This window comes from Schistocerca nitens, chromosome 5 (genome assembly GCF_023898315.1).
Source record: "Schistocerca nitens isolate TAMUIC-IGC-003100 chromosome 5, iqSchNite1.1, whole genome shotgun sequence".
NCBI classification, from domain to species: Eukaryota; Metazoa; Arthropoda; class Insecta; order Orthoptera; family Acrididae; genus Schistocerca; species Schistocerca nitens.
The window spans coordinates 685,138,643-685,152,370 of NC_064618.1; the positions used below are offsets into that span (position 1 = coordinate 685,138,643).

At 38.1% G+C, this 13,728-nt stretch overlaps 1 protein-coding gene across 1 annotated transcript in view; it reads right to left on the reverse strand.

The window, feature by feature from the left end:
- The window catches only part of LOC126259749 (dynein regulatory complex subunit 4), a 123,539-nt gene that overhangs the window by 73,856 nt on the left and 35,955 nt on the right, over positions 1-13,728 (reverse strand). Inside the window, exons 5-8 of the mRNA XM_049956741.1 lie at positions 6,885-7,002; positions 2,482-2,625; positions 2,100-2,360; positions 1,770-1,937 (exon numbers count right to left, since the gene is read on the reverse strand). Of these exons, the coding sequence (XP_049812698.1) occupies positions 1,770-1,937; positions 2,100-2,360; positions 2,482-2,625; positions 6,885-7,002 (691 nt within the window). The remainder of the gene's footprint in view (positions 1-1,769; positions 1,938-2,099; positions 2,361-2,481; positions 2,626-6,884; positions 7,003-13,728) is intronic.

Consider the following 13,728-nt stretch of genomic DNA (forward strand, 5'->3'; position numbering starts at 1 on the left):
ACAAAACTATTGCATTTGGTGTGCAAGATATATGAGACAGGTGAAATACCCTCAGACATCAAAATGAATGTAATAATTCAAATTCCAAAGAAATCAGGTGCTGACAGGTATCATATTAAACTTCCAGTTTAACAACTCACAGTTGCAAAATACTGATATGAATTATTTATAGAAGAATGGAAAAACTGGTAAAAGCCTACCTCATGAAATATCAGTTTGGGTTCTGGAGAAATGTAGGAAGATGCAATACAACATTGACCCTACATCTTACCTTACAAGATGGTCTAAAGAAATGCAAACCTATGTTTTTATCATTTATAGACTTAAAGCTTAGTTGAAATGTACTCTGAAAGTCTCAAAATACAAAAAGTGAACGGTTATTTATAACTTGTACAGAAGCCAGACAGCAGTTACAAAGAGTCAAAGGGCATGGAAGGGAAGTAGCAGTTGTAAAGAGAGTGAGATGGGGTCATAGCCTATCTCTGTTGTTATTAAGTCTGTACATTCAGCAAGCAGTACAGAAAACCAAAGAAAAATTTGGAGCAGGAATTTAAAAAGTTCAGAGAGCAGAACAAATACTTTGAGGTTCTCCAATGAAACTGTAATTCTGTCAGAGACAGCAAAGGACTTGGAAGGGCATTTGAATTGGATGCACAGTGTCATGAAAGGAGGACATACTATGAACACCAACAAAATTAAAAGAAGGGCAATGGAATGTTGTTGAATTAAATCAGAATATGCTGAGGGAATTGGATTAGGAAACAAGACACTAAAAGTAGTAGATGTGTTCTGCCATTTTTTATAGCAAATTAACCGATGACGTTCAGTGTGGTGAGTATGTAAAATGCACACTGGCTATAGTTCAAGGAAATAATTTCTGAAAAAGAGAAATTTGTTAACGTCTAAGATAAATTTAAGTGTTAGAATATCTTTTCTGAAGCTACCTGTCTAGATGTAGACTTGTATGAAAGTGGAATGAGGGCAATAATTAGCCACACAAGAGTTAGAAGCTTTTGAAATGTGGTGCTATGGAATTCTGAAGATTATGTGGGCAGATCACATAACTACTATGGAGATACTGAATAAAATTGGGGAGCAATGACTTTTGTTGCACCATCTGATCAAAGGGAGGGATCAGTTGATAGGACACATTTTGAGACATCAGGAATCATAAATTTAGTGTTGGAGGGAAATGAGGGAATAAAAATTGTAGAGGGAGTCCAAGAGAGGAATATAATAAGAAGATTCAAATGGATGTAGGTTGCACATCTAGATATGAAGAGGCTTGCACAGGACAGAGCAACCTGGAGAATTTCGTCATACCCATCTTTGGACTGAAGACCACAAAAACAATGTATTGCACTCCCCAACAGAATTCCTTTCATGGTTAAATGTATATTTTAGAATAAATCAGTGTAAGCTTCAAATCTCTGCAATGCCAAAAATTATAATGAAGCCAAATAATTTCACTTCAGACAGATTTTACAAATGGTTCAAATGGCTCTGAGCACTATGGGACTCAACTGCTGTGGTCATAAGTCCCCTAGAACTTAGAACTACTTAAACCTAACTAACCTAAGGACAGCACACAACACCCAGCCATCACGAGGCAGAGAAAATCCCTGACCCCGCCGGGAATCGAACCCGGGAACCCGGGCGTGGGAAGCGAGAACGCTACTGCACGACCACGAGATGCGGGCACAGATTTTACAGTAAGATGTTCTTAAAATATATACTATATGTAATCTTAAATCCTTTCTACCTCTTACCATTAAAGATTCTTTGTCCTTTTCACAGGTCTGCATTTTTCGTGTCAGATCTGCAACAGTAGCTTGAGCCTCTTCAAAAGGTTGCACTAATCTTTTGTTTTCATTTTTAAGTTCACGTAGCTCTTTTTCCATACGGTCTTCATGTTCCTTTGTTTCCTCCATTTGTTCCTGCAATAATTGTTACACATTCTCCATTTGGGTCACACTTACATGGAATTATACTCTGTACATTACACACGCACACACAAATTAACATGGTGAGTTTTTTTCAAAATTTCTTAATATTAGTGACTCTGTCCTATAAGGACAATAATAAAATCACAGCAATACCTTAAGGCTTGCTATAAGTGTCAAATTATTTAAGGTAATATCATTGTAATAGCTCTTTATTTCAGAGAATGCTTTCTCATGATTTTTCATAAGTTCAGTAATGTGTTTGTTTTTTCTTTCTTCCAGCTCTTTGAGTTCCATGTCATACTTCATGCATATATCATTCCGTTGGGTAACAAGTTTTCTTTCATACTTTGCTTCTATTTCTCGAGCTTCTGACTCAAATTTTTCTCTTGCCTTACTAAGTGCTTCACTGTGCTCCTGCAAATGGAAACAAAAATGTGCAGATTATAATCTGAGGTCACAATATACAAATGTAGTAACAAATAACTCTGAAGCAAGTAATCAGTGATATCAAAATATGAACAAAACAGCCCCCTACCAGTTTGACATTTCTCATTTCTTCTTGATGTGCCAGTTCCTGATCCCTGAGACGGCTCTTCAAGTCTTTCTTGTCTGCCAATAACTCCATTTCTTGATCAGTATAATCATCTTGTGCCATCCTGAGAGAAACCATGCTCTCTGCCTGTCAACAGGGAATCACAGAGGTTATAATTTATTTATTTACTTAACCTGATCTGATTAGGGCCATCAGGCCCTCTCTTACATCAGACCAGGCTTTCACCACACATACACCATCTTTTTTACATTATACTTACCTAAGAAATAACAATTTTAATATTAACAGTAGTATTAAAATTATTTGAGTGTCTGAAGTGGCAATGTGAGTAAATGAACTAATAAAGTTAATATAGGCAGTACTTGCACTGCTGCAGCTGCTGCCACTACCAGAGATAACAGTAATACTAATATTAATATTAATAGTTGGGGTTGGGTTGTATTGGGGAAGGAGACCAGACAGCAAGGTCATAGGTCTCATCGGATTAGAGAAGGATGGGGAAGGAAGTCGGCCGTGCCCTTTCAGAGGAACCATCCCGGCATTTGCCTGGAGTGATTGAGGGAAATCACGGAAAACCTAAATCAGGATGGTCGGATGCGGGATTGAACCGTCGTCCTCCCGAATGCGAGTCCAGTGTCTAACCACTGCGCCACCTCGCTCGGTAATACTAATAGTAGTAGCAATAATAATAATAATAATAATAATAATGGGAATAATCGAAAATAATAATAATAATAATAATAATAATAATGGTGGCAGATATAAAAAGAATTTGTATATGTATAAAATAGATGTTTTCTGATACAGCGAGTCCTCGGGAAAGGAAAATTAAGGTGACTGTACCATCTAAGAATACTAGGAAGTGAAGAAGATATGGACCGAAAGAAGGATGTGCAAGAGTAATGAGTGTGTACAGAGACAACGGTGATCCTTATTGTTGCTTTAGCATGTATGTTCTAACTGTCTTCTGAAGCTGGACATGTTATTCAGTTCTCTAATATAATGTGTGAGGTTATGTCAAAGTCAGGCTCCTGCTGCTGATAATGACTTTGAGTGGGACAGAAAGGATTTTGCTATGATGGGAAAGGGTGTTCCTGTCATGTTGTCAATAGAAAAGCATTAAGAATGATGAGAGATATGAGGGACAGTGTCTGTTGATAAGACAGTAGAGAAGACTGAGGGTATGGAAATCTCTCGCAGTCAGGATAGCTACTTATATGATGGTGAAATATGATCAAAGAGTTGAACATCACAGATATACTGAACACAGACATTCATAATTCGTTCCTGATAAAGGCCCTGCAGCATAACATCGCTGTACTCAATAATTGGGAGTAAAATTGTTTGTACAAGTTTTCTCTCAGGTCAAGAGGGAAGAGCTTTTTATATTTTTGCAGGGCATCAAAAGATGTTGATGGCTTCTTGTACAGTGCAATTATGTGCTCAATCCAATTCAGATTTTCAACTACTACTACTCCTAGATTGTTTGCTGAAGGAGAGAAGTTGATAACTTTCCCATTTAGCAAGATGGTAGGGATTCCTGATATTTAAGGTTAATGAACCTAGAATGACCAACCAGTACCACCTGGGTTTTGGATGGGTTGGGCTTTAATCCCATATCCTGTTTCCATTTTGATAGGGCACACAGGTCGGTACTCAGATTCTCGATAGCTGTCCTCAAGTTTATTTGTTTTGCAACTGGAGGTCATCAGCAGACAAGTGATATTTGCAGTAGGACAAAATACAATGAAAAGATTATAATACTTAATACTCAACTCTGGGGAGGATGCCTGATCCTCCTGCCTCCATTGTGACTTTATGGTGGCGGAAATGCATTGCTGGTAAGATGTCAAGTATGAGTGAAATCATTGCAACACATTTCACGAGAAATTTAGGCTACCAAGTGTGGCAAGTAATATGCTATAAGTCGGCAATGTCAAAAGCTCTGTTGAAGTATAAGAAACACATGATACTTGCCTTTTGTGCATCCATGGCAAGCTTCAGATCATTTGTTGCCTTTATTAAGGCAGATGGTGTGCTAAGATGTTTACAGAAACCTGATTGGTATTCATCTGGTAGGTTGTTTGTAGTTAGGCACTTTGTTAGGTGGTCATGGACTATATATTCTAAGGTTTTGGACAGAGCAGTAACAACGCCAACACGTCGGTAATCAGAGGGTGCTGTGGCAACATTCTTTTAAGGTAGTGGTTTAACTAGTCTGTTTTTCCAGGCATCCAGGAAAACACTTGTGATTAAGGTCTGGTTGAAAATATTTGTTATGGTGGTCAGTAGCAGGTCAATAATAAGCTTCATCATTTGGACTGTGATGCCATCATGTCCAGTAAGTGCTGATCTAATATGCATGATGGTTTTTTTTTAATGGTATTGCAAGTAATGTGCTTTAAATAGAATTTTTTATGTCTACATTTTTTTACCCCATGAAGTAATCAGTGATTTTCTGTTCATTTGTCAGTGGAATACAATAACTGAACACTATATACGAACTGATGGCACCGATCAGAGTATAACATAGGCTGCTATTATTAATACCATGAACCACAGGTGTCCAGTTTACTAATATCTGTTTTATTTCATGTTTTACAGGTCCAAGGCATGACAATATTTGTTACTTGTTACTGTGTTTTGGTCTATGTAATGTTCATTCAGTAATTATTTCAGCCCCCATGGAAGTAAAAATTGTAATTTAGCAAATCCATTACTCTGATGCATTTATTTATTTTTTGATCTCTTTGTTTGTTGTTTCTTCTATACATAGGAGAGCACCAATTGGATGACATAAGTAACAGGTAATGGAATTAGAATAATTTCAGATGTTGCGTGAGTTGTTATCCCATACATGGACCTGGAAGATCAAGGGCCCATGTAAGCTGTGCTGTTATCAGCGGCCGAGGTCAAAAGACCACAATGGTGCTTTGCAACAGATTACGTAATCACAGATTTAGCTGAGATTCAGAGGGGCCAGGATATTTAGGAGATGTTCCAGTGTGGCTAAGAAAGGAAAGAAGAAATCACTTCTCAGCTTTTGACAAGATCAGTGCATCATTTATTTAACCATTTGTTACATCTCTAACTTTTACATGTTCTCAATGTACCCTTTGCCACATCTTAGATACTATTATACACAGTCACATCACCAACTAACTCAAATTTCAAATTCATTCCATAGCCCCTGGTAAAAACAGATACAGTGTCTTTTTTAGACAATTTACACATAGACAAGTAGGCACACACATACATTTAGCAATAAAAAAAGTCCTTCTTGGACTTCAGTTTGCATTGCCATAAAAGTCTGGTATGCAATTAAATCATATGGAAATTTTTTGTGCTTGTAGCCAAAGAATATAATGCTGAATAAAGACAAAAATGGCAACAGTATGTCATGCTTGACCAATCTGAACATCAACATCTGTCAGGTTATGAGTTTTTTTAGAATATCATGAACTTTGTGTTATGTTCATTTTTTAAACTTGTAAACTAAAAATATGTAATAATAAAACAACATATTAGTAAATTACACAGCATTTCTTGCTTATGTATTCATCCCAGTCTTATCAAACAATGGAAAATCTGACATGGAATAACAACAATACACAGAGCCACAGCAATGTCATATCCAGATGTATACCTAGACTCACATACTAATAGCAAGTTGTCTAAACAGATTCACACTGGGGCTGTTATTGATCTATAAGACAGTACAATGCAACTGTAAGCTTTTAAATGTAAAGTCATTTGGCATTTTCAGCTGCAAGAACAACAGTGGTGAACAGTAGAACAGTTTTGGGAGTTTCTGACAAATGGCTCTGGACACACTTGCTACTAGTAATATGCATTATGTGCGTTCTGGTTATTCACTGATCTTTAATGTATGGTAATAAAAAATTTTTCTTCTAAGTTATGTGTTGGCACATCATTTAAAGCCATCAAGGCTGTTTCTGTTCAAGGAGACTTAAATGCTGCTGATTATAGGGCTCATTTCTGTGAACAGTCAACTTTAGATAACATTTGAAACAAATACTAACAAAGAGATAGAGGGGCTGGCCAGTACTTAGCTCAGTACAGCTGATAGATACACAAAAAAGGGTCACTCCCTGTTTTCCTTCCCCTGCTGCTTCATAACCTGGGTTGTGAGTAACTGAATCCACTTTCCCTTCTTCCCTTTCTTTCCCCTCTCTCCTCCCTGATGAAGGAACATTTGTTCTGAAAGCTAGGAACGTAAATTTTCGGTTCTGTTTTTTGTGTATCTATCTGCTGTACTGAGCTGAGGTAAGTACTGGCCAGCCCCTCTATCTCTTTATTAGTATTTGTTTCACATCTTTATATGAGATTTTCCATTAATCATTTAGATAACATTTACCACTTACCTTGTATTCTGCCAAATTATTCTGGTGTTCATAAAGAAGATGTTTAACTTTTTGTTTGTAAATTTTTATTTCAGTCTGATGCTTCTCCTCAGCTTCTTCAATTTCTCGATCCTTATTTCTGAAAAGACAGGAAAAAGGATGACAATAGTACTTACTTAAAGTGAATGACAGCACTAAACAGATGGCAATATTTGGCTGGAGAACACTACAATCAGTCAGTCAACTCTCAGTATGAAATCAGTCAAATAAATTAATCCAAACTGGACATCTCTTTCTCAGCAAACACATTTTATTAGTAGTAAACTTTCATTTACTTGTCATAAATAAGGTTAGTAATTAACAGTGTGGAAATATAGGGGAACTTGCTTTAGTTTAGAAAAACAAAACTGAAAAACCTCAAAAGTTCTAAAATACCTAAAAGAAGCTCATAAAATAACAAATCACTTTTAGTACTGTAACAATAAAAAAAGTAAGACAAGATCATGTAAATGCAGGACACCCAAATCACTTATGAACTTTTACCTGAAGATAAGAAAATAAAAACTAAATAAAAATAAAAATTTTGTGAGATATGATGCATGAATGCTCTAGCCATAACACAGAAAATCAACATATTAGGGAACATGAAATAATGATGCAAAGGAAGAACTTCCATCACAAGGTGCTAAGCCAAACAGGACACATGTAAATGTTAAGAAAGAGGAAAGATGAAGTATTTTATCACAAAAAAGGGGCGAAAAACATCTTGTCTTAAGAGATAATGAAGAAATCACATACTGTGACAGAGAAAAATATTGTATTGCAATTCTTGTGTTGTAGACTATTTTTCCAGGAGGATAATTTCCCACTGATCATTCAGTCCACATTACAACTTTAAGGTCATATCATAACTTGGTGGACCCTCTCATACATTTATTGTTCCCGCTATGTAAATACAACTGCTATGAATGCAAGACATGTTACATCAAGTGTTACATTCTACTGTGATCCTCTAAATGGGCAGGAATACAATGATGAAGATTCTGTACAGAAACACATACCCTTTTTACTAACTCCTATGCTCTATCAGTGTTTATTCAATCATTACCAAATTGTTAACCATATAAACAGGCTCATGCAAACTATGTGGAATGCTAATTCCACTATGACTGGAAAGGTGAACAATGGAAAGCAATTTGGTCACTTCAACTGCCCCATCAGAAATAAAAATGTCTTGAATACATCCATAAGATTGTAATGAAAAAATAAAACAATAGAAAATCCAGGATGGATAGCCCTGCAAAAATACCAGTCCTTTCCAAAATCCTCACCTTTTGTCTCACTCCCAAATTCAATCATGCAGGGCTTGTTAAAGAGCTTCTTTCCTTCTCCTGGTCCCTACATTGTAAACACTTTTTTTGCCACAAACCCTACCAAACAGACTCAACCAAAGACCAATGTTGAACCCTACCCGACTCAGTTCACCCCTCCATCCAACCGTGATCCACCCCAGTGCCCTAAAATCATCCTCTGTTAACTTTCCAGAATTTCTTAACTGTGAACCTTGCCTCAACATCACCCCAAATCCCTCAACCCATTCCATACCAAGAACTCCCTTCCATACAGCCTAGCCACCATTGCATCTGTAGTGACAATTTGTCACTCTCAAAATATACCAAGGGTATCACTGAGGTCTTCACAGGCTGTAATTACCCTCCCAACTTGCATGCCATATCTCTCCAACCAACCACCACTTCCAGAAGTCCCACCATCCAGTCACAGAGGAGCACTCACCTCATGTTCAGTACCACCTAGGACTGGAGCAACTGAATCACATTCTTCACCAGGGTTTCGACTACCTCTTGTCATGTTGTGAAATGAGGAATGTCCTACCTGCGTATCCTTCCCATCACTCCCACAGTGGTACTCCACTGCCCACCAAACCTACACAATATCCTCTATCCTCATCCATCCCTACACAACCCCTGCTCCCAACCCCTTGCCTCGTGGCTGATATCCCTGTAATAGGCCTAGATGCAAGACTTGTTCCCCCCCATCACCACCTACTCCAGTCTGGTCACTAGAATCACCTATCCCATCAAAGGCAGGGCTAACTGTGAAACCAGTCATGTGATTCACAAGCTAAAACACAACCACTGTGTTGCATTCTACATGTGCACGACAACCAACAACCTGTCTGCCTGCGTGAATGGCCACCGACAAACTGTGGCCAAGAAACAGCTGGAACACCCTCATGCTGAGCATAGTACCCAACACAATGTTCTTCATTTCAGTGACTGCTTCACAGGCAGGATCCTTCCCACCAACACCAGCTTTTCTAAATTGCACAGGTAGGAACTCTCCCTGCAGTATACCCTACATCCCTGTAACCCTCCTCGCCTCCAACTTTGTTAGTCATTATCCCTACCCATCTAGCCCCTTCCTTGCTCCCATTCCAGCACTTCACTTTTCCACCAATGAGTCCTTAGTCTTTCTACTTCTCTCCTTTTCCACTCCCCCCCCCCACCCCCCCAATCCCCTCCATCCAACCTCCCAACTCCACCTAGCTGCCCTTCCTTCTCTCCACCTCATCCCTGTAGGCTCCCACACACAGCACTTTACTGTCTCCCATCCCTACCCTGCTATCCCTCCCCCTCCCTGCCCCAGCCTTCTCCTTACCCCCATCACCCATTTGCCTCTCCCATCATGCACTGATGCGTACAGTCTGGCTTCAGTGGCCAGAGACTATGGTCATGTGTGTGTGAGTTGCATTTGCTTGAGAGAGAGAGAGAGAGAGAGAGAGAGAGAAAGTGAGTGTGTGTGTGTGTGTTGTCTTTCGAAAAATGCTTTCTTAGTTGAAAGCTCATTTTCTGACAGTCTTTTTGTCTATGTGTGACTCAGCATCTCCCCTATATGGTGAGTAGCAATGATCCTTTTCATTGATTGTACTGAAACTATGATGATGAGGAAGATTTATCTTTATGGGCACCTGTAATCTACAGAGGCCACATGCTCAGATGGTGGATCAGGGATGCCCCCCAAAGATAATGTGATGGTAAATAAATGTGATGATAAATACGGGGGAAATCAAATATCCCACATACCAGTACCATTGTCAGAAGGCAAAATGAACTGAAAAGGGATAACATTTTACTTATGGAAGCAGTAGAGTCCTTATCAATGTATAAAGAAAAGGAACATTATTGAAACACTAACACAAACTCATGTAGGAAACCTCTGATTTTGATAATAAAATAAAATAAATAGATGGCATTTGATAACAGCACTATAGAACTTTTGAGAACTTTTGGGTCTTATCCCTCTGTAACAGAGAGCTGCTTCAAGATCCAAATTCCACCATTAAGAACCTGTACAAATTCCAGACAGAAAAAGGAATAATAAGGCTTAATAGTGGTAACAGAAGACTCGATAGCTCTAAAGACAATCTGACAGCAAAGACACACAGAATTTATAAAGGAATGCAGCTGCTTATTTAGAAAACTGAAAATTGTGGACAATTTCACCAGCTCAACTGACAATAATGGGATGTCAGAGGTTCGAACAAATGTATCTTCACATTCCTGAACTGATGTTTGACCGTGCTTAATTTCTTCTTTTTAGTGCCTTTGACAAGAGCACAATCCTGGATTGTGGTTGCTTATTTAGCTCCACTCCAGAAAACTAACCAGAGTCACAGAAAGACTGAGTTGCATTACACAGATAGCTCTGCAATACTTACCATAATTTAAAAAAGTTAAAAGTGGCAGTAAACCACCACAAGAATGCTTATGACCAATGTAGGCTCACCATTAAGATTCACAAAGTATGCTACTAACACAGCCTACACCAAGAGCAGTCATTCCACAGCTCTGGAGTAAGTGGCTACTTTCTCTACCTAAGCATCTTGTATGATACCGTGAACCAGAAGTGGAGAAAAGGATTTGCATAGCTCATGCATTTTTTTGTGAACTGAAGTACTGACTCCTCTGGAATAAGGAACAGATTATATACTCAGAAATCATGATGTGCACGGCTGTTCTTATGTCGTCATCATACACAAATGTGAAAGACAGCCCTCCCAAGATATCAAAAACCTTGAGAGCTACCATCAGCTGAAACTTGATCAAGTGGTAGGAAAACATCAATAATATGCAAGTTGTAGAAAGAGCTCAAATTAACAGCAATGAAACCACTATTGTTAAATATTAGCTAACATGGTTGAGAGTGCAACCAGGCTTCTTTGCTACCTGTGTTAAAATCAACTGTGGTGTGATTACAGATTTCATGGCACACTTACAATATGTTACAAGGACTAACTTAAACAAGTAATTAAGTTGAGCAACATTAACCCAGATTCCTGAGGCACATTTGATAAAGATAATAATTGCTGGTATCTTTAAAGAGAAGTGCTTTACATGTGAAAAGTACAAGAGACAAGCACTGAAGCTTCAGCCAATGCTATAATGACCTTTGCCTGTCATTGAGTGAACTGCATGTTGACACAAGTTTAACACCTAAGTGTCTAATCATATAAAGCACCTAACTGTCTAATCATATAAAGCACCTAACTGTCTAATCATATAAAGCAGATGCACAAGATACACCTAGCAGAATAATGAAAGAACATGCATATTCTTAAAACAATGATTCAAATTTAGATGTTTGCTTGATTACTGACAAAATCCAATTAAAAAATCACTCTGGTACAAAGTAAAATTTGTTTCCCACATCCAGCTAAGAAAATGGGTATCCTATTCTCTGAATACTTTAATAAGTTATTTTTAACAATGTCTGCGAAAATAGACATTGGTGTTGATTTTGCAGCTGTACTAAATTTATGAAATTTTTCGCAGCTGTGGAATCTTTCTGACATTAGCTGTATTAGGTATAAAAATATCGCCTATTGGTGACACATAAAAGTTTGTTCCAGCCCAGGATGTGAACCTGCATTTACCACTTGCGACAAGTGGGTTCAAGTCACAGTCCAGCACAAATTTTCTTGTGTCGCCAATGGGTAATATCTTAATACCTAATGCAGCTAATAAAGATTCCAGAATTGCAAATGAAGATATGTTTCAGATGCTTTTTACTTATTCCACATCCATTTTGTATTCTTGTTTTCCTGACATGTTCTATATCATGGAGGATATCCTCACTATGGATCTATTTCAATGAAAAGTATATCTAATCTAATCTGAATATAAAAAGTTATGTACAACAATTTGTACATCACATAAATCACACAGTGGTGAGTTCTCTACCAAGGGAAAGTGGCCACCTATTGCAGTACAACAATGTATTATTTCTTGATGTTCTTAATGTGATTTTTTTCTGCATCAAATACTGTAACTCCTCTGGATCATGAAATCTATAGACAGTGCATCTGGGTTAACAAGAACATTATGGATGGTGCAATTGGCTCTGGAAGTGGCTTGGTAAAAGGAGGTGCCGTCTCTGCTCCCTTGCCCTTTATTATTATTACTATTATTGCTGTTGTTTCTTCTTAAATCTTTACTGTGAGCAGAGGATGATGATGCTCGGTTTGTGGGATGCTCAACTGTGCAGTCATCAGCGCCCTTACAAAGACCCAATTTTTCACAGTCCAGTTTTTTATGCAGTCCAATCTGGCCACTGTTACAAATGATGATGATGATGAAATGATGTCCCCAGGAAGATAAAATCCCCAATCCAGTCAGGAATCGAGCCCAGGACCCCTTGATCCAGAGATAGCAACGCTAGCCACTAGAGTGAGCAGAGGAATGATGCATTTATGACCTCAGATACCAGACAACAGGCTTCATATATTCAAACATGTGACCCAATCTGCAGCTGGTTGCACCCTGTCTGCTCAATGCCTGCCAAAACAACCTCTTCATCGTGTTGAATGAGACCTCAAGGCACATACAGAGAGTGCACAAGGGAATTCTTCCCACCCTTTGGTCCATTTCCCTAAGGGATACCATTGTTCACCATATATTTGAACTAACAACCATTGACAGACTTTTTAAATTCAGATTAGATTAGATACACTTTTCATTGAAATAGATCCATAGTGAGGAGATCCTCCATGATATAGAACATGTAAGAAAAACAAGAATACAAAATAAATATTCTCTATTCCTCTGCATATACCTCTCCCTGACAAGACACACAGAAGGCTGAAGTGTGTCTCACTTGTTGATTATGGAAATTGGTGTAATATCTTGAGTTCACTCTGGTCTCTGTCTACCCCGTATAGGGCGCCTAGGTGCACCGCTGAAATGTCACTCATAATGAAGTGGACAAGCTGTGACAGATCCTGTACTTCCTCTAGCAAAGAAAGTTTCCACAGGACAGAATAGTTCTTCTGGAACCTTTGGTATCTCTTGTACATGTCTCTTGATAGCCTTTCCAACACACCTATTTGCAGCAACCACCAATCATCTCACTGTAGTCAAAGTGATTTCCAGCTAATTATAAGCAACAAAAAATTCATCCTATGCCCAAGAACAGCATTCACAGGAGAGCTGCACTGGGGTTAGTGGAATATATTACAGAACACTAAACAAATAATTTTAAACTAAGCTTGCCCATTCTCTTTTAATTTCTAGATCTACTATGCTAAAGGATTAAAAGTCCCCTTTAAGAACTGAAGCACTTTACACCCAACAAAGAGATTTCTGTTATCATAAGAGACAAACATGGGATAAAGTTTATTGATTCCCTGAAGTTACTTGGAACTTCATTGTTTCAAGGTTTTGATCATTAACAAACTCTAAACTAGCACAAATTTATGATAAATGTAAATAATTTAAACACCTACTGAAAAGGAAAATTAAGTGTAACACATTGTGGTAGTCACAATATACACCACAACAACTGTAAC